The sequence below is a fragment of the Pyrus communis genome, chromosome 3 (assembly GCF_041283825.1).
Source record: "Pyrus communis isolate YQ-2024b chromosome 3, ASM4128382v1, whole genome shotgun sequence".
NCBI classification, from domain to species: Eukaryota; Viridiplantae; Streptophyta; class Magnoliopsida; order Rosales; family Rosaceae; genus Pyrus; species Pyrus communis.
Window position 1 is genome coordinate 20,153,423 of NC_142567.1, and position 27,764 is coordinate 20,181,186.

Here is a 27,764-nt window from a genome sequence, read left to right on the forward strand (position 1 = left end):
TCACATAATAAACTCATACCTCAAGTAACTTTCGTATCTTGTAGCAGTTTTTGAGCTCGCTGCTGGTGTCAAGGATCATCGTGACTTGCTGTGGTGACGAGCCGACGAAGAGGGAGATTGTGAGAATGGGAAAGGGATTTGCTGGGAATTGGGCATCGAAGTGGGTTGATGACATGTAGAGCCAACATTGTGAATTTTATTTTAATTTTACAATTTTTCTTATTAGTTTCTTGTCCATGTATCTCAAACTTGACATTTATATCAGTAAAAATGTGGGTCTTACATTTTTCACGTCATTATTTAACGGTCAAATTGATAGAATTATACTAATGACACACAGAAAAACCCCTACACTTTTTCCACACTCTCTTTGCCGCACCTTCTCTCTCCCTTGTCAGTTAAATAGGCAACAACAAAGTATACCTAATGGAGAAACAAAAAGGGTAATGTTAGGGATACTAAATTTGCAAACAAATTTTGCATACTAAATTATGTGTCGCTTATAAGAATGAGTACGTTTATCAACGTCTAAGTAATAATATCTAATAATCACCTTTCCATGTCATGTAGTTTATAATATTTTACTATAAATTTAATGTCCCTGACATTACCCAAATAAAAATATGAAAATGAAAAAGTAAGATGACAATACCAACATTTCTCAAATTCATAACTTGTCTAACAGACAAGAACAAGATTTGATATTAACTCGTATTTGTTTGACCAGGAAAAAACTAGTATTTGTTAAGTCTATCCTTCAATCTCGGGAAACAAATTTATTACGGAAGAAATTAAAGAAACGCGGTTTTAGCTTCTCCACCTCCTTCTTAGTTGTCTCTCTCTCGCTCTCTTTCTCTCTCTCTCTCTCCTATCTCTCTGCACTCCCCCTTCCGCACTCACTCTCACTCCAAAGGCAAAACCCTCCATCTCTCTCTCTCTCTCTCTCTCTCTCTCTGGGTTTTATTTATTGGTGTTGTACTTGGTGCATTTCTTAGAAAGTCGTAACCTTGGCGTACAACACCAGATCTGCCCTGTCATTCATTCAATTCAAGCTATGCTCCACTAAGTTCAGTCACCTCCGAAATGTCCAACTCCGACCCCAAAACCCGACCCCGTCTGGGCCCATGGCCTCCAGTCCCGGAGTCCTCCCCAATGCCCCCTTCTTCCTGGGCTAAGAAAACCGGCTTCCGCCCCAAGTTCTCCGGCGAGACCAATGCCAGTGATTCTGGCCAGATATCCCTGCCGCCGCACCGGCCCCGAGAGCCCCAAACCCAGCCCGATCTCGAAGCTGGTCGGGCTCGACCCCAACCGGCGCCCAATGGTGTACCCGAGCGCGAGATGGCTACCCCGCCACCAGCGCCAGGGCCGCCTTCAGAAAAGGATAATAAGGTGAAGAGGAGGAAGGAGTCTGATGGAGGGTCGAAGAGTGCGGCCAATGGGCCCGGTGGGGTTAATGGGCAGGCTGCGACTACGCCCACGGAGCCCAATTCGCAACCGCGGAGGGCGGCCAGGAGTGAGGAGGTGGTTGATGTTTTGCCACACGGGGTTGATGATGATGGGTATGTGGCTAGGCACTCTCATATGAAGTATGAGCTCAGAGATACACCTGGTCTTGGTGAGTGTTTTTCTCATACAAATGTGCTATCTTTCGATAAATTTAATTGGTATATTTTGAGCCCGGTGTGTTTGTACAATTGTTGATCGTCGAATTTGATTCGGTTTATTGATAATTGAAAATGTGTTGTGCTTGTGTGTGATTATTCGGACGTTTATTCATGTATTTGTCTTGATTAAGCCTTGTAAATGTAATGAGTTTAGCTTTTCTGAAGTCAAATTTTTATGTTTTTGATATGATTTGTGTTTGTTGGTACAATGTTGCAGTTCCCATTGGCCTCTATGGGTTCCAGCATTATCTCTCCATGTTGGGTTCGATAATTCTAATTCCACTCGTCATAGTTCCAGCAATGGGTGGTACTTATGTGAGTAGTTGTGCACATATTATTTATTTTATGTTACACATTTATTTTCTGAGTGGTACAGTGCTGGATAGTTTGATTTGACTGGATTTAGTGTATGTAGGAGGATACTGCAAATGTTGTCTCCACAGTGCTTTTTGTTTCGGGAGTGACCACTCTCTTGCAGACATCGTTTGGATCCAGATTGCCCTTGATACAGGGCCCCTCATTTGTTTACCTAGCTCCTGCATTGGCGATAATCAACTCCCCAGAATTTCAAGGACTCAATGGAAATGTATGTTGCTGTTCTTGTTTTTGTTTAGTTTGATTGGGAGTTTAGTGAATATCCTTTTGTATTTATCACACCCCAATCAATAGTTAAGTCTGCAGCCGAAACAAAGTGAAAATTTGTAGTGTTGTCTTATAAAATTTCTGAGTGCTTTAAATAATGCACATCTTAGAGATGGCTACAGGCGTGATGTCTGCCATCTAATAGTATTGTTTGCTCTTCTTACTTTCTGTCCTTTGTTGGTTAGCCTGAACGGTTATATTATTAAAAGTTGTTTTTTGTTGCTTCAGTAAGAAATTTGCATTTTACTGAGGTTCATGGAAGTTATCAGGACTCCTTTCCATGGAAGGAAGAAATTCTATTTTATTGTTTATTTTGTGTGTTCTATGAACCATTACTTTGTCCTAATTCTGAAGAAGAAAGACTCACTGATTAGAAAACTGTCTTTCAGTGGTTCATATCAGTTGGATCTTTCTTTTTCACCTCTACTTTATTGAAATGCCTTTTTATTCTTATAGGTTAGTTCATTCAAATTGTTTGCAAAATTTAATATTCATCTTAAATTGTAAATAAAGATGCACACACATGTATTTACATATGTATAAATTATTACTCTCCTTTCCTTCCACTCTCCTCTAGCCTACTAGCCTTTAAGACCTGGCTCGAATTCTAAGAAATAAAATTAGCCACCAGCAGAATTACATAAGAATACCACGGATAACAATACCAAAACGTTAAGACACTATTGCTTTCCAGATAGTCCCTAACTCTGGAGAAACAGAAGCCCATAGGATGCATGAAATTGGACTTTCTCACAAATTGTCGACCTTCATCCCCCTAATGTCTTCAACTACCCTTCTATTTCTATCCTCCTGAACTAACCAAAAACCAGCCATCACAGCACAACTCCCCATTACCACTCCCTTCTTATCTCCAAAAAACAGAAAACTCTCCCATAACAAGGAAGCACATGAGACTGGAATCACCCAACTCAGGCCAACCCTAAACAGCCTCAACCATTAAGACAACACGATTGGATGGTAGAGAAGAAAATGCTACAAGCTTTCAGCCCCACTTTTACACATAGCACACCAATGAAGAGGTGGACTAGAAGAATATCAGCTCCTCTAGGCCATGTCACAAGTATTCAACCACACATGAACTTATCCAAGTTTTGCACCTGTACATTACCTAGGCAGTACTTGAGGCTTCCAAATTACATGCCATGTGCTAAATGAAGGGAATATTTTGTAAGGTTTCTTAATTATTTGGTGCCAAAGTGTGCTGAATGTACACTGGGTAGCCTTTATATGTAAAGCATAATTAAGTACTTAAAGAAAGGTCATTTTTAACTAAAAAATAATTGACATATATTGGCTCAAATAATCTCAATTGATGTATGTGTGTGTCTGTGGGTGCGTGTGTGGGTGCGTGCGTGCGTGTGTGTGTGGGTGCGTGTGCATGTGCGGGTGCGTGCGTGTGTGTCTGTACGTGTGTCTGTATGTACGTGTGTGCGTGTGTCTGTCTCTGTGTGTGTGTACGTGTGTCTGTATGTGTGTGTACATGTACGTGTGTCTGTATGTGTGTACATGTACGTGTGTGTGTGTATGTACGTGTTGTGTGTGTGTGTGTGTGTATGTGTGTGTGTATGTGTGTGTGTGTGTGTGTGTGTATGTATGTATGTACGTGTGTGTATGTACGTACGTATGTATGTATGTATGTACGTGTGTGTATGTGTGTATGTACATGTGTACATGTGTGTATATGTATGTATGTACGTGTGTATGTATGTATGTATGTATGTGTGGATGTATGTATGTACGTGTATGTATGTATGTATGTATGTGTGTATGTATGTGTGTATGTATGTGTGTATGTATGTACGTATGTACGTGTTTGTGTGTGTGTATTTCATGATATTTAGTAACTGCGACTAAGTAGTAAACTAGAGGTCATTTTCACAAACAAACATCAGTTATACGTTATATGAAACAAACTGTGCTATTCAGTATTACTATGAGTGCCTTAGAGTTGCTGTTTTCTTTATTTTATTAGTTTCATTCATCTTTTACTTCCCTTTGAAATTGAATAGCTGTTTCACTACTGGCGAATTCTTATCAGCAACTGATGGTAATCCTTTGTCATGGCAGAATTTTAAGCATATCATGAAGGAGCTACAGGGGGCTGTAATAATAGGTTCAGCTTTTCAAGCAATACTTGGATATAGTGGACTAATGTCAATATTTTTGAGGTTTGATTCCAGCATCTTTACCAAATCCCCCTCATGTTTGGTTATTTATATTATTTTTTTCTTTTTGCTAATAGGGAAAATCAGAATGCTCAGTATTTGATTAGTTTACTTTGAAATACTTGCCAAACCGACCAACCAGGATTGCCTAATCGGAGCTTGAGTAGATGGATGGAAATAAGTTTCACTTGTTATAGAGGTCGTGGTTCGAATGTTTGTGGGTGTTTATTAATTATATGTTACGAATGTAATGATCCTTAGTAGATAGCAGCGTCTTCTTTTTATGTGAGATCTGTGGCTTGTAAGTTGTAATAATTACTTTTCAATTCTGGCAAGATAGGTAAGGTGTTCCTGAATATGGAAAAAAATGTTGAAAACAGACAGTTTTTTAGTGTAAGGGAAAAAAAGTGATATAGGATGCCCCTTGGAAACCACCAATTTGATTTTCAAGTCTAGAGTTATTTAATTTATTTCAGACTGGGTATATGGATTGAACTATTTGATGCAGCTTAGTTGGCAGTGATCAAATTATTCCATAGGGTTTGGTCTTAGCTGTGGATGATTTGATATGCCATCATTATTATACATGAAAAAGGGGAGTGAACAGTGGGATGACTATATGGAATAATATACACTGAGTTTTAATGTATCAAAGGGGATCAAGTATTTGTGAAGAGGGCAAGTAAGCAATCACATGAATAATGTAGAGGTGCATAGTGATATTGTAAACTAGCCTAGTGTTTAAACCAATTGATAGATCATTAATATGTTAGAAATATTAATCTTGGTAGTGGCTTGAGCTGATTGAATTAAAGGCTTATTTTTTCGTATACCCTCTAGACTCTAGAAAAAAAATCTCACTTTACCCCGTGTACTCATTTTTTATGCCCCCTATTACCCCGTTTTGTCAACTGCGTTGAAAGAAGTATTAGTTTTGCTGATCTGCTAACGTGACACTGTTTCTTTGGTGTTTTTCAGCCGTGAATTATAGGGATAGGTTAATAAATTGTGTGTTTTAGACCACACAATTCATAGGGCCTTTCAATACTGGGTTTTCTTTGAATCACTTTTCACTAAATGTTTGCCAAATATGACATCTTATATTCAAAATATTTCTTTTGGATTTGGTTCCTAGCTTTTTGTACAACACTTGCAATAGTTGGGTCATGTACTGCAAAATCAATAACTCAATGTCAGTTCGTTTGCCTTTCCTATTCAGGTTGATAAATCCAGTGGTTGTGTCACCAACAATTGCTGCTGTTGGACTTTCTTTCTATAGTTATGGTTTCCCGTTAATTGGTAATTGTCTTGAGATTGGTGCGGTGCAGATACTAGTGGTCATTATTTTTTCTCTTGTAAGTATATGAAGCTACCCTTTTATTTGTTTTTAGTCATTGCTTTTATAGGTATATAATAGATTATTCATGTCAACTGTTTTTTTCTCCGTGCCAAAACACCTAACGCACTATTATTTTACTTTCTGCAGTACCTACGGAAGATATCCGTTTTTGGTCATCGTGTATTTCTGATATATGCGGTAAGTTCCTCCATGTAACACAATAAAAAAGATATACGCTGTAAGTTAGAAATATATAGGTTTATATCATACTCACTGTATGGATGCCTTCTGTAAATTGTGTAAATTGATACGGTTCCGTCTGAATTGCCAGGTTCCGTTGGGTCTGGCAATCACATGGTCGGCTGCTTTCCTACTAACTGAAGCTGGAGCATATAGCTATAAAGGTTGTGATATAAATGTACCTGCATCAAACATAGTATCTGAACATTGCAGAAAGCATGTTTTGAGGATGAAGAGCTGTCGAGTTGATACTTCTCATGCACTAAGATCTGCCCCCTGGTTTAGGTTTCCCTATCCATTACAATGGGGTACTCCTGTCTTCCACTGGAAAATGGCCCTTGTCATGTGTGTGGTATCAATTATTGCATCAGTTGATTCGGTTAGTTTTCTTGTCTTTCATTTTGGATATAAGCTTCTTGGAGTTATAGTTGCTTTATAACATGAACTTTTATATTTTCATATTTTTTTCTAGTTTCACTGTTAAGCACATGCTGGACTCGTGAATTTGATGGACACCGCTATAGTATTTATATAACAGTTCCAGATTTATATATGTTATTAGAATGCTAGTTCCATTAAATAGATGAGTATGAAATGAATGAGTTGGCTTTAACCCAGTTTTGATAAATTAGTTCTTAACTCTGCTTGATATGTGAATGCAAGGTTTGATTGATGTCCTGGACTAATGCTTGATAAAAAAATTTCTCTACATCTGTCTTGGTCCCATTAAACTTTTGAGATTGAAGATGTTGGCGATTGGAACAATGTACTTGGTAGGATAATAAACTGAGAGCTACTCATACTTTCTTTGTTGATAGGTGAAAACTTATTGTCTCATGGTCTTAATTGTTCACTTTAGAAAAACACCAGTCTGGTCTTTAAAGATCTTGGTTACATCAGTGTATGGGATTGTCTCTTGGAAATGCCCTCTATACTTGTGTCGTGGAAATATTAAAGAACTACTAAATTACTGGTTACAATGAAAACTATTTACAACATTAGGTATTATTCTTTCTTTTCCTGTCAAGTTGCTAATTTAATTTGTCATGTCATACTGTCTGATTAGATTGGTTGACCTTTTGCTTTGTGTATGAAATTCCTAGATTGGCTCATATCATGCATCTTCATTATTGGTGGCATCCAGACCTCCTACTCCTGGTGTTCTTAGTCGAGGGATTGGTCTGGAAGGTCTTGCTAGTGTCTTGGCTGGTCTATGGGGTACTGGAACAGGGTCCACGAGCTTAACTGAAAATGTGCACACAATAGCCGTCACTAAGATGGGAAGCCGTAGAGCTGTTGAATTGGGTGCATGCGTTTTGATCGTCTTATCCCTTGTCGGTAAGTGTTTGTCAAACTTCTGTTTTCAATTGTAACAATGGGCTTGTACCTAAACAAGAATCTGTATGACTACTAGTCAGTTTCTCTTTTGGTTGGGCATTGCAGCATTTAGATAGTGTGTAGTTTGAATATCTATAATAGCAGGTTATCTATTGGTTTTGTTAGAGGATTATAATTGCTCATATGATATGTTTATGACCCGTTTGGTTACACACTGTTCTCAATCTTCATTATACACTTTTCGGGATTACCATTTGCTTATTCTGCAGTTATTTCACCGCCAGGATCTTTTCTGTGCTATTAAATTGTTAGCATATAGTTGTCCTCCACTGTTTAAAAGATATGAACAAAGCTTGTCTGCTCATGTAAGAATAATTGCAGGCATATGATGGTTTGGGATTGTGATTTTCATGAAATACTACTCTTCAAGCATTTTTAGATGAATTCTTTCTCTCATTGCTGACTGTAATCCTGGTCTGTTTGCTTTATGGGCTGATTGAACCATCAAAGGGTTTGGGGTTGGTCTCAAAATAATTAAATCAGTGAAGCTCAAACAATGCTTTATACATGTTACATTATTGGACTTGCAAAGATTATGTTGGAATATGTTTGTACTTTTTTATCTTGGATTGAACAGATCTTTCTGCCGTAGAAATTGGCTATTTGATCCTGACCATCGTTATCTATATTAGAAACTTATAGTCAACATTTGTTTTGAATGTTTCCTCTGTTTCTCATGCTACTTCATATCACCACATCTTGGTGATTTGGTATCCATTACCCCTGGTACAACTTAAAAGATGCGAGTTACATGTAGAATCAAGTGCATATTTTGCATTGCATCTAATCTCAGTTATTGTACTTGCAGGTAAAGTTGGAGGCTTTCTAGCATCTATTCCTCAAGTCGTGGTTGCCGCACTGCTGTGCTTCATGTGGGCGATGCTTGCTGCATTAGGCCTATCAAATCTACGTTATAGTGAGGCTGGAAGCTCTAGGAATATTATCATAGTCGGGTTATCGTTGTTTTTCTCACTTTCAATACCGGCCTACTTTCAGCAATATGGCATCTCTCCAAACTCCAACTTATCTGTTCCGAGTTATTTTCAACCATACATTGTAGCTTCCCATGGACCCTTCCGCAGCAAATATGGAGGGGTATGCTTCTACTTGACATTCTGCAATAAAAAGAATGTGTTCTGTATTTTGTTTTTCTTTTTTTTTTAATTTTTTTGTGTTTCATTTTTGAATAGTAGGAAAAGAACAGCTTTGTGGTCAACTGACCCATTTGGACTACTAGAGGAAAAAATGGAAACCAAAATAAATAACTGGCATTCTACAAGTAAATCCAAGTCCTTTGCACATGATAGTAAAGATAACCAGCTGCCTTTCTTTATCCATTCTACTGTTTAAATAGAGTTCATACAATCCAATTAACATAGGAAAAGTCAAACAAGTTAAGCTACTCTTACAACTTCTTTTGCCCCCCACATGTTACTTATAAAAGACTCGATACTCATACCATAACTTTCTCCCTTAACATGCTGTAACACCTGGAATTTACTAATGTTGATACCTCCTTTTCCCTTTTTGCTCTTCTGTGTGTTAGGTGTGGTGCATACATTAGTCATCAATTCATTCAATCCTGAATCCCTGATTCTCCCTCGTTTTCCCAGATAAAGCACTTGGTGGTTGGGAAATAGAACCAACCACCTTACTTAGATTACTTGGGACATTTTCAGATACTGATAGCCATTTTGGTAACTGGTCCTTTTCTACTTTATTCCTGTTGGGCAGTTTTATAATTCTGTTCAGTGGTTGTCATTTATTGTGAAGATGAAAGCGGTTTGTATGCTGAATAGCATGGTAGATGGTTGGTTTCAATTATTAGATATAACTCTGCATATCAACCATATAGAAACCCGAATGTTTGTCGCATCATTTCCCTAGCATATGCCTATATTGTTGGCATAGTCAATCTAATACACATGCTGGCCCTGCATATGTAATAAGCTCCGCTTAAGATGTTCTCTTTGCATATGTAATAAGCTCTGCTTTAGAACCAATAAACTCTACTCAAGATGTTATTTTTGCAGGTGAACTATGTGCTGAACACGTTATTCTCATTACACATGGTGGTTGCATTCCTTGTGGCTTTTATCCTGGATAACACTGTACCTGGCAATCGTCAAGAGCGCGGGGTGTATGTGTGGTCTGAAGCTGAGGTTGCTAAGAGGGAGCCTGCTGTTGCCAAGGACTATGAGCTGCCCTTCAGAATTAGCAGGTTTTTCAGATGGGTGAAATGGGTTGGCCTTTGACAGAATTTTGTGGTTGGTGTTGGCATAGTCAGAAGTTAAAGCTTTTCGAGCAGCCATTTTCAGGTGACGATTGTACTGTACTGTGATTCTAAATGTAAGTTCGGGGCACATACTCTTAATTATTGGCCTGGAAACTGTTTTTTCCTGCACGAACAGAGTTGCGACTTGTTAGACTCATAGGTCTTGTAGAGATATTGGTGTACATTTGAGGAACCAGAGGATATGGTTTTGCTGTAATCTTAGATAAATGTATCTAGTTTTGAGTCATTGGGAATATCAGGTGGGACTCTCTTTCATGCTGTCAAGTGAGGTTCATGTATATGTTATTTCGTTTCTTGTTTCGCTTTTGTTTTCCTTGATCAGCTAGACAGCTACTTCCACAAATGTCGGATTCTCAATGAAAACAAAAATATTCACACCGCGGGAGATCTGCATGCCGGAATGTTTTACTTTATGTAAACTGTTTACATATATGATCAACTACAACTCCGACCGATCAAGCTTGTAACTCCGCCGTCTCTAACACCGCACCTTGTCGTGAAGATTGTGAAGAACCCTATTTGTGGAGTCAATTGGATGATTCCGTTGTATATTTTGTTTTCGGTTTCCCGATTTGTTAACAGACTAATCTAATTGACTTGGTGCAAACCTTGTGTTGAAAAATCTTTTTTCATTGATTTCGTTCGTGCCATCTTGTTCTGGTGAGAGGGAACACGACGAAATAAGCCGTAAAATGATTGCCGGAAAATACATAAGATTTGGATGGAATCCAAAATCTGCCAATGTACCAACAGGGGCTGAGATTTTTTAGTGCTAGTGTACCGGAACACACAACTTATAGACCAAGCGTCATAATTGAATGTACTTGCAAAAGAAAGTTAGCAATCATTTGCATTGTAACACTTTTGTGTAAAAGGCTATATTCTAAGTACATTGAAAAATTTCACCAATGACGGTGAATACACTCTCATCTTTCGATTTGTTAGCTCTCCCAAACATTAAAATCGAGATAGAAAAAAAATGAATTTACCAAATGAAAAAAATGAAAATCAATTGAAAAGTGTAGACATAATGAGCACGATGAGTGGTGATAAATCCGTATGATGAGAGCTAATGGATTATGGAATAGAAGTACAAATGATTGGACTAAAAGTATGTATCCGGATTCTCGCCGGATCCTCCTTGTGACGATCTCAGGATCTGTGAATCATATTCATTTATCGTACATCATGCGATCAGAAATCATTTTAAATATTTTTATTCAAAATTAAAGGGAATTGTTATTAGCACTTCAAAAATTTTATTTGGCACTCCAAACTTTCTATAATTAGAAAGAAAAATACACTTGCAAGGAGTATAGAATGAAAATTTTGAAGTGCTAATAACAATTCCCAAATTAAATACAAACAGTACCTAACAAAAACTGACCGCACGATGTACGATGAAATGATACAATTTACGAATTCCCAGAATCCTCACCAAAAGAATTTGAAGAGGATCCTGTTGGTAAAAGAATGAAGCACTTTCTGTTGAGATTTTCTGCAATGCCTCGGATAAGGACACGTGGCAAAATCTTATTTAGTTGGTTTCCTATCATCATCGGGAATTGGGATGCCGAGTTAACTTGAGAAACAATCTATTCTTGTTTCTTGATTGGAAACCCTAACCCACTAACCATTCGCTTATAAATACAAAACCGCATCCCCTTTCTTTTGGGCACCCGCAATTCCCCCTCCACCAATTCTACAAACAAAGGCACTGCACCTACTGATTTGGGACAAGATTCAGAGGAAGAAGTCGATGTGTGTGTGTGTGTGTGTGTGTGTGTGTGTATGTGTGTGTGTGTGTGTGTATATATGTGTGTGTGTGTGTGTGTGTGTGTGCAGATGATATAAGAATCATCATCATGGGGAAGAACAAGATCGACATCAAGAAAATAAAAAACAAGAACTACCTCAAGGCCACATTCTCCAAGTGGCGCAAGGGTTTGTTCCGAAAGGCCACTGATCTATGCTGCTTGACCGGCGCCACCCTCGCGGTTATAGCCTTTTCGCCTGGTAACAAGCCTTTCCTCTTTGGCCACCCCTCCGCCGAATCTGGCATTGATCGATTTCTTGCTGAACAAGCAAGGTGTGCATCCAATGATTGCAAAGCGGAGGTTCTTGTGTAAAAATTTGGAGTCGAGTCGAGAGGAAGAAAAGGAAGGGGGCCAAGGTATGGACGAGGAGAATGGGAATTTTTGGTGGGAAGAGCCAATTGATGAAGGGTTGGAATTGCTGGAACTCAAAAAGTACAAGTCTTTGTTAGAACGTTTGAGGGAGAATGCGGCTATTAAGTTAGATGAGATGAATAGGAAAGAATTGTGCACAAAAGATTATCTCGGTATGAATTGGGGTTTCGAGGTTGGTTTGAGTTCTTCTACTCCTAGTGAACAAAGAGATGTATAAGATTAATGGTTGTGTTGAGAATTTTGGGTTTTAGTTTTGGGGTAGCTAGAGACGGTGGTGGCGCCACCTTCAGCAGGAGAAATCACATCTCTTTTGAGAAAGGCCACGGTTTAGAGAGGTGCGCGGAGCTGAGCCTCATTCTCTAAATGGAGTGTGATGTTTTTTGGTTTTAGTTTTAAATAATTAGGGAAGTTGTAGCTATTGTGATGCAGAAGACAGAAATTTTAATGCAGTTGTGACTTTTTCTTGAATCTTTCTTTCTTTCTTGCAATATTTTTGGGTACTTCAATCTTAAATTTCCGGAATTCTGGTTGTGTTAGTAAATTTTGTGTTGTTCATGTAATTACAAGTGCTAACGTACAATTCTCTATGCCTAAGTTTGATCTTTCTCAAGTTTCGAGTGTGACGCCAATAGATTGGCCAGTAATTACTAATGAATCGGCATGAATATCTTGTGAAGTTCTGTCAATTGAATTCATATGCAAGAGGGTTAGTAAGGCTAACATCAGATGTAGACTTCAAGTCTAGCTAGAGTCGATTTTGGTCTTTGAACTTGGGTTCGTGGCTGGGTGTCACTGCCATTTTATAGTCGTTTTTTTTTTTTTATATACAAACGATATTTTCTACACTAAACATTGGGTGTGTTGGCTAAGCCTTATTTGCTAGCAATAATGTGGTTCAAATTCATTTTTTAAACCGTAGTATTAAACGCCTGTCATTTGCTAGTCTTGTGGTAAGTTGTTTATTTTTTTTTTTTTTTTCCGAGAGAGAATCTCTCATGTACCCAGGACAATTGCCCCACTTGCTTGAGTCGACCTAATATGGTTGTTCCGCAAGGTTGAGCTTGTGGGCCTATTGTTGACACTTGGGCTGGTTTTCGGCTGTCCTTATCATGCTTATTTTTGGGCCTTGGCCTTAAGGAGTGGTTTTGGGCATTAACAGTCCACACTTCAATTATTTCTAATTTCCTAAACTACAACTCAAAAATAGCAATTGTTTAAAACAGTGAAAAGTTCCTTAATAAGACAATTATCCATAAGAAGGAAATTATGGTAGCGAAATTCAAGCATGAGATTTGAACCCCTCAGGAAAGCCATGTTGAAGAATACAACCATCTCACGTCAAAAAATTGACGAAGTTTAATATAACTTATACTGATGAGTGGTTTTACTTCTAATTACAATGAGATATTTTGTGATAAAGTCTCGCACTTGTCCTCTTTACGGTTAATACTGAATACAATCCATGCACTTGTGAACCACCCCAAGAAGTAAGTTACATAGCGTGAAATTGGTGCCCCTTTTTTGGGCCCTTCTTCCTGCATTTGCAACTGCAAAGGACTAGTTGGAGGCCTGGTTTGGTACTGAGGTGATTCTGAAAAAAGCTAGTATAAAAAAAAGCTGGGAACTGTTTTTGTGTTTGGTAAACATTCAACTTCAGCTTTTTTTCACAGTTTTGGGTGAAAAAAAACCAAAAACAAGAAGTTGCAAAACCCAGCTTTGAAAAACAGGCTTTTTTTCACATCTGTTTTACATAAAAGTTTACCAAACACTATAATACTGCTTTTTTGTTTTCAAAAGCACTTTTACAAAAAAGTTTACCAAATACTCTGCTGCTTTATTTCACAGCTGCTTATTCTCACAGTACAGCAGAATCAGTTTTTTTTCAAAGCACAGCAATACCAAACTAGCCCGGAGACTCCTCAAAACTTCCTTAATATTTGTAGAAACTGTATATCAAATATTTTAAAAGCTGGTAGTTCATCAAATGTTTAGCAATTAATTAATTATTCACATATTTTAAAATACTAGACCACATTCCAGAAATTTCACGATGCAGAAATCTCCTAAAACTTTTGTTATCTTTGAAGTTGGATAGGGAGTGTGATTGGAGATGAATTTTCAGTATTTCTTCTTAAATTTTGGTAGGAATTTATTTAGAGAGTCCATTAAGAATGCAAGTAGTCATAAAAATATATTAGACTTGGTTCACTAAATAGAGGAAAGCGAGTTGAAGAGCGAACTTCTCATCCACTCTGTCAAAGAAAAGAATAGATAAAATACGAAAGCCTAAGAATAGTTTATGTATAAAAATTAATAAAGTTACAATCTCCCATTTAGTGGATGACAAGTTCCCCATTTAGTGGGAGGCCTTGAGTCTAATTTCGTGAACGATAAGTTTGATATTATTTTATTATGACCATTTCATTATGTCACTTAACTCAAATTCTCTTTTTTAGTGTATATAACATCGTTGTAACAATAAAGTTTGTGTCTCAAGTCAACAATTACTAAAACTCGTAGAGGCTTTTAAGCACCTTTTTAAGGCCTGGTTTGGTACTGAGGTGATTCTGAGAAAAGCTAGTATAAAAAAAAACTGAGAGCTGTTTTTGTGTTTGGTAAACATTAAGCTTCAGCTTTTTTTTCACAGTTTTGGGTAAAAAAAAAAGCCAAAAACAAGAAGCTGCAAAACCCAGCTTTGAAAAACCGGATTTTTTTCACATCTATTTTACATAAAAGTTTACCAAACACTATAATACTGTTTTTTTTTTTCAAAAGTACTTTTACAAAAAAGTTTACCAAACACTCTGCTGCTTTATTTCACAGCTGCTTATTCTCACAACACAGCAGAAGCAACTTTTTTTCAAAGTACAGCAATACTAAACCAGTCATAAGTGAGCATCGGCTCATCTTCGCACAACGCATCGTAGAAGACCAGAAGCACTGTACAATTTCTTTAGATAACATTTTGACTTGACTACATGGTCCTGAGTCCCTTTCTCCTCCCAAAGGTCGTCCCGAACCGACAATTTTGCAGTTAAAGTGGGTCAGAAAGTATAAAGAAATCTCCTACCATGTCCTACCATTTACAACTTGATCGTTTTGGTGCATGATTGCATGGCCATTTGAATTCTACTCCACCAAATAAAACTATCATAACACGTTTTTCATGTCACGCACCAAACAGGTTTGCAGCATTTAGCTTGTCTCTCTACTGGTACCAATAATAATAATTCATTAATTTGCTAAAAGTGGTTGTTGGAAGCTAGCCTTGTCAAATTCCACTACACTGATTTGACCTTCTACAACAACCGCAGAAGGTACGTGAGTATTCTTTGGTTTACATGAAAGTTCACTTTTAGTCTCAAACCCTAGGTTCTCTATCTAACTCAAAGTGTCTTTATTAACAACCATTTCGTTTTCAATTTCAGTATTTTAAATCAATTTAAAAAATAAATAAAAATTGAAATTCAAAAAGTGAAAATTCAAGATCAAATTAGTTTTCAATTTTCATTTTATAAAAAATTGAAAATTGAAGGTAGTTACCAAATAAGATTTCAGTTTTTAGATTTCGAAAAAATGAAAACAAAAAATGAAAAATGAAAATTGAAAACGAAATGGTTATCAAACGGCCCCTAAAGTTTTATTTACAGTCAATAGATTTTAAGAGACAAGCTAGATTTTAAGCCACAATGAACATTCACATTGTAGCTTAAAATCTATTTTCTGTGACATGACACTCCCCACTTTAATCCCTGATATTTGAAATCAATAGAAGTAGTCCCTAAGTTTGTCCACTATCAATCATTTTGGCAATTTCCTGAAAAATCTGCATTAAATAAAGATAAAATAATAAAAATACCCTCAATTTTTGTTAATATTGTGGCCCTTTGATTATTAAATTGAGACAATTTTTGTCATTTTGATCCTTATTTAATAATACGGAATGACTAAAATGATTGATGGAGGACAAACTCAGGGACCACTTTTATTTTTTTCAAATATCAGAAACCAAAGTGAGAAGTTATGCAAACCTCATGGATCATTTTGGTTAAAAAGCCTTTTCAATGTCATCCTCCACAAGTGAACATTAATGTCCATGACAACATGTCATGTCGGTGTTTTATTTAGAAAGAAAATCACAGTAAGGAAAAGGCGAAATCAAATCTTCTACACTTAAAATGAATGTAGTCCTTCTGTGGCCTTAATTGTTGTTTGATATATATTAAATTTATGACAATAAAGTTAAAAAAAATTAAATTTATAAATACGTATTAATCAATAATTAGGATCAGATAAATATCACATTATTTTGGATGCAGAAAATTTTGCTTTCGGAAAAGGCACACACATGTATGCATGGATTGGATGGTAATCTCAAACTCCCAAGCTGGCTCTCCAGATATGGGCCAACATCCTTATAAGGACCACAGACGAGTACCAAACCCACCCACCCCCTCTCCCTAATTTTGAGGACATAAATTCTTGGGTTTATTACACAAAACAATCTTAATTATGAGTTGAATTACAATTTGAAAATTACACTGTCATACATTATTATACGAATTTGTTGCAATGTTAAACTTCTGTCAGTTTGTTTATTAATTTCTCTATTAAATGCTGACGTGGTTTGAAATGGAACCCACTCACCCGTCAATTAGATAAAATATTAATTAAATTAATGGTAAAATCATTTAAATATTAATATTTTATTAATGCTCTCTCTCTCTCTCTCTCCGAAATTCAAATCAGCAACTCAACCCATTTCATCCTCAAAATTTCACAACCCATAGTTGAAGTAGTTAATGGAAAGACCTCAGTTGGTCATGTCGCATCTAAGTTAAATTATTCCGGGCAGATGGATCTGGATTTATATTATCACACTAATGACAGAGATGCCACTAGGTGGAGCGATGAGCAGAAAATTAAAAATCCAAGGCGTAGAGAACATCCTCAAGAAGAACTGTAAAAGTTCAAAAAAAGAATTTGAAGCATGGAAAGCTTCCAGGTTTAGGAAATGCTTGAGGATTGCCGAAATTGACAGCGACCTCAATGAGGAAAAGACGGCAGTTTCAGGGCATAGAGCAACGAAGAAAACTTTAGACATCACGCGGTGAAAGCAATCTCGCATGAAGGAGGTGTGCTCCAAAAACCGTCGGCATACCGAGACCTACATCAACTGGACCTACCGAAGAAGCCACGGCGGAATCCGGCTGGTAAAGCGAAGTTCGAAGGTTGAAGGCATGAATGAATGTCGAATCGATCAGCAACAAAAAAAAAAAAAGAAAAAAAAAAGTCGTGTTTTTTCTTTCAAAATTTATTTATTTTTTTCTGGGATGAGAGGAGGATAGTGGTGAACCAATCACGTTGAAGGGAAGACTGGGGAAGGGGAGTGGGTTGTGGTTTTGGTGGTGAAGGAAGGAAGGAGGGGGTGACGGATGGATTCGGGAAGGGTGAGGTTGATGAGTTTATAGGGGTGGGTCCTGTATTTTTAAATAAATATATTTAAATGATTTTATCTTTAATTTATTAATATTTAATTAATATTTTTATCTAGTTTGGCAAGGGAGTAGACCTCACCTCAAGTCACGTCAACATTTAATAAAGAAATTGACAGACAAACTGACAGTGATCTGACATTGCAACAAATTCATAAGATGAGGTATGACATTGTAATTTTTGAAACATGAGGCATATGATTGTGACTTAACTAATAGTTGAGATAGTTTTGTGTAATTTACCCTAAATTCTTTCTCAAATGCTAAATAGAACAAATTAAACACTCAATAAAGTACTATTTATTATGAATCTCATTTAATATGTTATTGTGTAAATTCCAGTTAGATTTGAGTTCTAGATTACTCATTATTCTAGTGATTCTTATTTAAATTTGGGTTTTTGATTCTTAATCTAGTGATTCCTTCCCTTTAGAATTGTACTTACTTGGAGACAAGTTATTCTCTTCCTCTTGTTTACTATAAATAAAGGCACCGATATAGGGAGAATAACACAATTCCTATGCATTCTACAATTTCTCCATTATCTCTATAGTTGCCGCACTCTCTCTCTCTTTCTCCCAGATAAAATAGGCACGTTATTATCACGCTTCTATGCTGCGCTACGAAATCGAATGGGAAATTTCTCTGACAAACCAGTTCATAATTATTATCATGCAATCCAAGTTTTTCTAAAGCATGATTGACACACCCTGACCCGGAATCTCCACTAAGACCCCAAATCGAGCTGTGCTGGCTGACACCTGGAAGGTGACGAAGCCATAAAGTGTGATAGTGTATAAAATGTGAATAAATTAAAACCAAAAAGTGCTTAAGTACACGAGTGTGCGATGAGCGGGTCTGGACCCATTTCACGATTTTATGCATGTCATCCTTGCGCAAGGGTCATGCTAATCTTCTCTGTATCGTTCAAATTTTATCGAATGTCCCTGAACTAAAATTGGCATTTTTGGGACATGTTATATCCGCCCAAGGTATTCTGGTTGATCCTCAAAAGGTAACAGCCTTTGAGAATTGGGAGCAACCACGAACTATCATGGAGGTACAGAGTTTCCTTGGTTTAGCAGGTTATTATCGACGGTTTGTTAAAGATTTTTCAGTTATTGCTTTACCACTGACGAGGCTAACTAGGAAGGATGTTAAATTTGAGTGGGATGATAATTGTGAGGAAAGCTTCCAACAGATGAAGTATTGTCTCACTCGTGCACTTGTTTTGGCTCTCCCAGATAATAGTGGTAATTTCAAGATCTACAGTGACGCTTCCTTGAATGGTTTGGGATGTGTGTTGATGCAACATGGTAGGGTGATTGCTTATGCTTCACGACAATTAGAGCCGCATGAGATGAATTACCCTACTCATGATATGGAATTAGCAGCCATTATCTTTGCTTTGAAGATTTGGAGACATTATCTTTATGGTGAAAAATGTAAGATTTATATGTATCATAAAAGTCTTCAATATCTTTTTACTTAGAGGGATCTTAATCTTCAGCAGCTCTGACAAACTATCACCATTGTATGGTCATCTTTGGGTGTTGTATAATTAGTATTCGTCCTGCTGGACTGCACTTAGGTTACTCATGCTCTGGTTGTGAATTCACACATATTTCGTCTTGCACCTTATCTTATCTAGTGCTCTAGTTAGTTAGGTTTTTATTATTCGCATTTCTTATATTAATATTGCTTCCGCACTGTGCACATGGCTACGTCACCTTCACATGACGGCCAGCACACCTGATTTCGGTCGGCGTGTGTCAACGATCTTAATTGATTTTTTTTTTCATGCATGATTGCATGAACCTTCACCGTAATGCATGAAGCCAACCTTTTGTTTTATGAAAAATATTCTTTTCAAATTGAGTTTCCATTATATTCATAATATTTCATATTATGCGAATTGATACTTTGAAGAAAAAGAAAAAAAAAATTAGGATTTCAAAAACTCATGCGAGCAGCGGCTTTGAGCCGCACTGTTAAGCCATGCAAGCCACCAACTTCAAGCCAAGCAACTTGCGCAGTTGAGCTATGAGAATTAGAAGAACGAAGCAACAAACTCTTAAACAAGAACGTAGAGAATTAGAAGAACAAAACAACAAACTCTTAAACAAGAACGAGGCACTGCAAAATGAGTTTACAACTCGAATTCCAATATGATAAATCAAAACAACTTCTCCTCCTTTTCTTTACAAATACATGAATTTACAAATTCTTAAAACTTAACATGAGATATGAAAAGACAAATGAAATAAAGACTTACAGTATAACTCCTAGAAACTAAAAAAGATTTAAGATAATCATAAAACACAAACTTAAGCAGGATACATGCATTATAGCTCCCAAAATGCATGTATCTTATTATACTTCTTAAATCCGAGCTGCTACTTATTAAAATAATGTCTTTTGTTTTCCTTGAGTTTTGTTTGGTCTTCTCAATCTTTTAGATGTCCCAAGGACTCTGGATCGTAGAGCATTCCAAATGAAATGATAAGTATACAAATGATAGATAGGTAGGGTTCACTATCTCTTAGTGCAAAGAGAGACTTTGAAAACCCCAAACACTTCGCCTTTAGCACCACCCTGCCGCGTAGAGAACTAGAAGAACAAAGCAACAAACTCTTAACCATGAACCAGGCACTTCAAAACGAGTTTACAGCTCAAATTCCAATGTGATAATTCAAAACAACTTCTCCTCCTTTGATTTACAAATATATGAATTTATTGAAGGGTAAATTACATAATACCCCTTCAAGTTTGAGGTCTATTACAACCTCATACAACATCTTTAAAACATTTCACTTTCATACCTCACATACTATTTTATTTCAAAATAATACCTCCGTTAGATTTTTCATCTATGGGTCTGTTAAATGCTGACGTGGCCGCCACATTTGTGCTAATGTGGCTGCCACATTTGTGCTAATGTGGCTGCCACATTTGTGCTAATGTGGCTGCCACATTTGTGCTAATGTGGCTGCCACGTGGCAATTTTTTATACATTAAAAATATTATAATATTAACCCTATTTTAAAAAAAAATTAATTAAAAAAAAAAAAACCAGAAAAACCCGAACCCAAATCCCTTTCCTTCCCCCTCACCTCTCTGCAACTCCCATTTACAAAATCCACCGCTCAGCCCGCGGTTCATCCCCATCTTCCATACCTAATTCTACCCACCAACCAACCCATTTACAAAATGCCCACTCCGAAACCCTAATAACCTAACCCCCCAAACTCGTAGAGAGTCCTGCCCAGGCCGTCGAAAAAGTTAAAGTCAACGAAGAAGCTCTGGAGGTAGGCAGCAGTGGCGATGGAGCCGGAGGAAGTGATGGGCTTTGGGGTCGAGGAGAAGGGGTTGGGTGGTTGGCCCCCTGAGGAGTCGTTGGACTTGAGAAACATGGCAGAAGGTTGGGGGAAGTGAGGCAAGAGAGGTCGAGGTTGGAAGGGTCGAAGAGGAGAAGGTCGTTGAAGTTGGGTACTTGAGTGATTAAGCAAAACATGGGGTTGATTAACTTGAAATTCAAGAACATTAAAAACCTGCTGAGGAGGGTAATTGGGAGTGTAGGGTCTCGTAATGTGACGCCGTGTCTCGTAAAACACCGTGCGAACTGATTCGTCCATGGCGTAATGATTCGGCGTCGTTTTTCCACCCTCCAATATCTCAAACACTAGACCTCAAAAACCACACCCGCATCTCAAATTCCACATTTTACAGAGGAGAGAGAATGAGGGAGGGAGAGAAAGAGCGAGAGGTCAAGGTGAGACCTGTACTAAGGGGTGCTCGGGGTGGAGGGGATGGATGGACAGGAAGGAAGAGATAGGTAAGGGGGTGGGGGTGGGATGTGGGGTTACGGGGAAGGATTTCTGGGTCTCGGTTTTTCTGGTTTTTATTTTTTTAATTTTAATATTATAATATTTTTAATGTATAAAAAATTATTTTTTTTGGCCACGTGGAAGCCACATCAACACAAATGTGGCAGCCACGTCAGCATTTAATAGACCAATGGATGAAAAATCTAACGGAGGTATTATTTTGAAATAAAATAGTATGTGAGGTATGAAACTGAAATGTTTTAAAGATGTTGTATAAGGTTGTAATAGACCTCAAACCTGATGAGGTATTATGTAATTTACCCCTTATTTAATAGGTGAAAATGCTCTTATATTTTTCTCGCAACTTACTATAAGTTTAGATTCTTGCACTTCCTATACGAATTGAATAATATACTGCATGAATCACCTACGCATCACATGCTGAGTTGCAATATGTTTATTAAAAATCCAAAAAAAGTCAGTGATAACATGACGAAATCTTTACAGAAGATCACAAACACACACATATTTATATGGGTAAATTACACTTTCATACCTTAGGTTTGGGGTCTATTTCAATTCCTTACAACATCTTCAAAACATTTCAATTTCATACCGTAAGTACTATTTTATTTCAAAATGATACCTCCGTTACATTTTCCATCCATTGATCCGTTAAGTGCTGACGTGGCAAAAATAATATTTTTTTATTAAAAAAAACCACCTGAATCTTAAAAAAAAAAAAACTGAAACCTAGCTCCCCCCCAAACAAACCCAGAAACCTTAAACCCTCTCCCCCCCCTTGGGGACCCACCCACATCCTCCACTCTCTTCACCTCCCCTTCCATCAAGAAACCAGCAAACCCCCACCTTCCCTGAGCCCTTTCTCTTCTTCACCCCCACCCTCCCTTCTCTTATCTGCAACCCCACCTACCCTTAGCAAACCTAACTCCATCCAGACCACCACCAACCAAGCACCGAAAAAATTCAAAATTTGAAGGACAAAACTAAATGCATACCTCGTTGTCAGAGCCGACCGACTTGCCGATGAGCAAGGCACGGATGGGGGAAGGAGAAGAGGGTGGGTGTTGCATATGAGAGGAGGGTGAGGGTCGAGTTATGGGAGAGGTGGGTCGCCCGGGTCGAGATCTGGGTGAGGTCTCTTGGAGGGAGGGGGGAAGGAGGGTGAGGTCGCTGGGGGGGGGAGGGGGTGCGGAAGCAGGGTAGGTAGCGGGGGGGAGACGTCGAGGTGGGTCGCGCCGTAGGGGGTGCGGGCGGAAGGAGAGTCGGGGTTCTAAAAAAATTAGAAAAATATTTTTATTTGCCACGTGGCAGACATTTGGCAGCCACGTCAGCATTTAACAGATCAATGGATGGAAAATGTAACGGATGTATTATTTTGAAATAAAATAGTACTTAAGGTATGAAAGTGAAATGTTTTAAAGATGTTGTAAGAAATTAAAATAGATCACAAACCTGAGGTATGAAAATGTAATTTAGCCTATTTATATTTATATTAATTATAGTCGAGTCTGCATGTTCGTGCTTTCAAGTAGATAGTGTTGTATTCCAACAAAAGAAAGTAGATCGTGTTATCCCATGCTATTCAAAATACGTCCTGCCCACAACGAATCACATGATCAGATAACTAGAACTCATTTCCAGGACTTTGCTTAGGCTATTAATTAGGTGAAGATTCTCTACTCGTCACCTAAAACTTTAAATTAAATAAGTTAAACTAAGAGACCTGAAAGTATAATGTCCTTATTGTTAAGTTGACATTTCTTTTATCACTAGTTTCTAATTTTAAACATGTCATATATATATATATATATATATATGTATGTATAATAGTACGCATATGCATGCCCTAATTGTACCTAATAATTGATACTTTAAGATAAGAGACAGGTGTACAATTCATGCTGCGATTTAAAACAATGTTACATGCTTCCAATAAAAAATGTAAACCAACATGAGATAATCCTATGGTTGTAGACGAATTTCAAGTTTGTATTTTATACGGCATATTTTGGATTCAATTCCTGCCGTTGGTGAATTACATGATAATGGTTAGGAGAAGACTGAAATACCTCTATGAGTCTTCTCAACCTAAAAAAAGTAGACTTGTTTAAATTATATAATTCAGGTCTAATAGCCATTCACGACGTAGAGAACCATGCATAGAGAAGAATAGAATCCAGCATTATTATGTTTTAATAAATGAGGACAAAAAATGAAGCAAGGAAAGAAGATTGTGAGATGTATGGCTGCATGTGTATTTCGGCTACTTGCACGTTTGAAAAATGCAATGTGAATATGGTGCGCAGCTTTTCATATTACAACACATGTATGTCTTTCTTTGTACTATATTTAGCAAGGGAAAGGATCCTCGCCGGATGGGATGCTAGGAATTTCATGATCGTAATCTTTCATTGTATATTATGCGATTAGTTTTTATTAGGTACTATTTATATTTAATTTTAAATTTTAAATTTTGAAATATTTTCTGACCGCACGATATATGATATACGGTCATGATCACATAATCTCTATGATCCCTAGAAAAATGATCCAACGATGATCCTTTTTCATTTAGCAAATACTAGCAATTGACAAGTGGATGGTTGTAAAATTAGTACAAGTGGACGGTTGTAAAATTAGGATGTCCTTCTCTAAATTTGAGTTGGTTTTTTTTTTTTTTTTTTTTTTTTTTTTCTTTTGTCAAACGATAGATTTTGTTAGATTAGATGTTAGATCAACCATCACCATGATTTGAACTCACGCCATTATACAAGAGTTCAACACATTTTTATCACTGTGATAAAAGACCATTTGCAATTGTATTTTTTTTTTCTTTTTCAGTTTTATGAAATCGGTCTTCATTCAAATAAGAAAAAAAGAACAAGTTGTACAATTTGAAAATGGCTAAGAGACCATGGAAACTGATATGAAATTACAGACTCTACAAAATAATATAAGAGACTGATTGATAAATTTGCATGCCTAAAAATATTAAGGGACTGAAATTCGTGCAGTTGATCAAAATACAAGCGTATTAATTAATTACTGGATAAATGCTTTGATTGTCTGGATTTGAAATTTAGGAGAGCTTCTAGCTACTTATTTATGGTTTATTATGGGCAGTTTGATAGTTATTATTTTTTCATTAATAAATATTATAGTAATAGATTAGGCTTAATATCATTAATAATTTTTTGGAATAAACTTGATATTGATACATTCTCAAATAAAAATAATAATGTATTCATATAAGTTTTAAAAAGGGGGTTTTAACAAAACACTCATGGTATTGTTCACTTTTAACGAAAAACCGCATTTATACATTTCTTTGCTACTATTCACTATACCTTTAAAAAGGGCTTTTCATTAAAAGGGAAATTTTTTTGGACTTTTCGTTAGTTTTCCTTTTTAAAAAATGATTAAAATAATTGAATGGATTTTACATAAAAAAAATTTGGTACATTTTACATTTAAAAAAATTGGTACATTTTAAAGAAAGAGAATCAAAACTAAATATTCATGTTGTAAATTACTTATGAGATTAACAAACGTGTGAGTATTACAATCTTAAATCAATTACCAACTTTTATTTAAAAAAAAATATTTGACTGACATGTAAATTCATTAATACATTAATGTTAAAGACTTCGATCAAAACTTAAAAACCAATAAAAATTTCAATAAAAAAATAAGGTAAATTCCATAAAACTCCCTCAACTATTGGGTCAGTCATAGTTTCATACACCATCTTTAAAAAATGCCAATGTCATACCTCATCTTACGAATTTGTTACAATTTCATACCTTCCGTCAATTTGTCTGTCAATTCTTCCATTAAATAGTGACGTGGTGTAACATCCCACATCGCCCAGGGGAGTGATCCTTAAATGTATATTCCCATCCCTACCTAGCACGAGGCCTTTTGGGAGCTTACTGGCTTCGGGTTCCGTAGGAACTTCGAAGTTAAGCGAGAATGGGGCTAGAGCAATCCCATGATGGGTGACCCACTGGGAAGTTGCTCGTGAGTTCCCAAAAACAAAATCGTGAGGGAATGGTAAGCCCAAAGCGGACAATATCGTGCTACGGTGGTGAAGCGGGCCCAGGTAATGATCCGCCCCGGGCCGGGATGTGACAAATTGGTATCAGAGCCAATCCCTGGCCGGAAGTGTGCCGACGAGGATGTCGGGCCCCTAAGGGGGGGTGGATTGTAACATCCCACATCGCCCAGGGGAGTGATCCTTAAATGTATATTCTCATCCCTACCTAGCACGAGGCCTTTTGGGAGCTCACTGGCTTCGGGTTCCGTAGGAACTCCAAAGTTAAGCGAGAAGGGGGCTAGAGCAATCCCATGATGGTTGACCCACTGGGAAGTTGCTCGTGAGTTCCCAAAAACAAAATCGTGAGGGAATGGTAAGCCCAAAGCGGACAATATCGTGCTACGGTGGTGGAGCGGGCCCGGGTAGTGATCCGCCCCGGGCCAAGATGTGACACGTGGCTTGAGATGAGGCCCACTCTCTATTAAAAAATTAATTAAATATTAAAAACTAAAAAAATAAAATCATTTAATATATATTTTTTGCATAGGGGACCCACCCCTTATCCCACTTACCTTTCTTCCCCGCTCTCGTCTTCCCCCAACCCAAAACCAAAACCACCCAACCCATATCCCACCTGTCTTCGCCTCTTCCACTTTTAGCTTCTCCTCCCGCTCCTCCACCTTCTTCAACAGCGCCGCTTCAGCCCTCCCCCCCCCCCCCCAGCTGAAGGAAGAGGTTGATCTCGGGGCCACCGTCGTGGACGAAGATAGGCCTGAGGCCGACGCAGGAGAGGAGGATGAATTGTTAAACGACAGAGGCCTGAAGGGACCCGAATTTCATGGCGGCGCCGCCATACTTGACGACAATGGTCTTGCCTCGGAATTTATGGATGAAGGGGAGAGACTCGACGAGGATGTCAACTCGGAGTTGCCCCGAAGTGGGATCAAGAGACGAACGGGATTGGGGAGAGAGTTACAGATCGAGAGAGAAAATGAAGGTTTGTGGCGGAGGGAGGGGTTGTTTGGGAGCTTGAGTGATGGCGATGGGTTTATTAGCGTTTTAGCTGCCAACATTGTCCTTTTTAGTGAGGTAGTGGAGGCGTGAAACTGAAGTGAAAATTGGGCGGATGAGGCCGCGGTCGTGATGTTGAGGCGGCGCGGGGGGGGGGGGGGGGAGGGTGGGGGTTGGGGGGAAGTGGCAAGGTGGATGAGCGGGAGGAGAAGCTGGAAGTGGATGAGGCGAAGGCGGGTGGGATCTGGGTTGGGTGGTTTTGGCTTTGGGTTGGGGGAAGACGAGAGCGGTCTCAAGCCACGTCACTATTTAACGAAAAATTGTTTGACAAACTAATGGAATGTATTAAATTGTAACAAATTCGTAAGATAATATATAACATTGACATTTTTTTAAAGATGTGGTATGAAACTATGACTGACTCAATAATTAAGGTAGTTTTATGTAATTTACCCAAAAAATAATGTCAAAGACTTCGATCAAAACAAACTGAACTTCGATCTTAACTGGTTGAGTGTGTTGTCGACCGGCCGCCGGAGGTTCGGACAATAAAGCTTCAACCAATTACAGACACGATTGCTTTTGTAGGTTTTCAGTGGATGCGGAAACCCATGACCCAAGTCAGAATAATTGCAGGTGCAGATATGATGATTAGACGAGTCATGACTTTGATGGTTAACGACACTACCGAACAGTGAAAATAATATGACGTTTTATGGACAAACCTAAATTGTTCTGTAAGTTTAAACTCTTATAATATCCTTCGAGATTTCTTGAGATGTGATTAACTAGCCTCATATCATATGTCCAGTAGTTTCTTACCGCTTAATCGGTCACATAATACTCCTTTAAGAATTACTTTGCCCTAAATTTAATTAATGCCCTTGATGTTTTTATTTTATAATCATATTGGAGAAAGAATTTGAGTCAAGCTATTATAGGTGACCGTGTTTTGTTTTGATTCGATTTGACACCAACAATATAATTAAATCAATTAGCATTCCACGAATAATGGTCTGGTTTTGACCAATACCACCATTAAAAGCAAATCATTTTTAATCGATTTAGTTCGATTTAGTTCGATAAAATAAATCCAACATTTCAAAAGTTTTAGTTTTCTAAACCAATCAAAATATTATGTATCTTAGAGTATAACAAACTCATCAAGGCAATTAGGATAAATGTTTAAATAGGCGAAGGTGTAGGCGAGACATTCTATGGAAACCCCCATCTAGGCAAAAGCCTTGAGGCGGGAGGCGAAGCCTCACGACACTTATTTTTAAATATAAATTATATGTAATTATACATACCATATAACATTTTGGTGGAATACTTAATAGTCTTAAAAGAAAAGACAAAAAAAAAAAAAATTGACTAACTCACTACTTGAGGAATTGAGCTATAAAGTTTCTTATAA

General features: G+C 37.6%; 1 protein-coding gene, 1 non-coding gene and 1 pseudogene across 2 annotated transcripts; 2 read left to right on the forward strand and 1 right to left on the reverse strand.

The window, feature by feature from the left end:
• The first annotated feature begins 700 nt into the window (after positions 1-700).
• On the forward strand, positions 701-10,065 carry NAT12 (nucleobase-ascorbate transporter 12). Its single transcript, XM_068455753.2, has 10 exons — positions 701-1,615; positions 1,882-1,979; positions 2,080-2,250; positions 4,395-4,495; positions 5,712-5,847; positions 5,979-6,029; positions 6,163-6,450; positions 7,175-7,409; positions 8,278-8,564; positions 9,503-10,065. Exons 1-10 carry the CDS (start codon positions 1,084-1,086, stop codon positions 9,722-9,724), a joined length of 2,121 nt encoding a protein of 706 aa, XP_068311854.2. The 5' UTR covers positions 701-1,083; the 3' UTR covers positions 9,725-10,065.
• Positions 10,066-11,559: 1,494 nt separating this feature from the next.
• Positions 11,560-12,304, forward strand: LOC137714986 (agamous-like MADS-box protein AGL61; annotated as a pseudogene).
• A 5,998-nt stretch (positions 12,305-18,302) lies between these two features.
• LOC137716645 (U6 spliceosomal RNA) lies at positions 18,303-18,408 on the reverse strand. Its single transcript, XR_011065710.2, has one exon. It is a non-coding gene; the product is annotated as a U6 spliceosomal RNA (small nuclear RNA).
• Between the last annotated feature and the right edge of the window lie 9,356 nt (positions 18,409-27,764).

Coding starts and splice junctions, on each gene's coding strand:
- NAT12 (XM_068455753.2), top strand. CDS start 1,084: ATGTCCAACTCCGACCCCAAAACCCGACCCCGTCTGGGCCCATGGCCT. Junction 2,251..4,394: donor TTCAAGGACTCAATGGAAAT/GTATGTTGCTGT, acceptor TTGTCATGGCAG/AATTTTAAGCATATCATGAA. Junction 4,496..5,711: donor CTAATGTCAATATTTTTGAG/GTTTGATTCCAG, acceptor TTTCCTATTCAG/GTTGATAAATCCAGTGGTTG.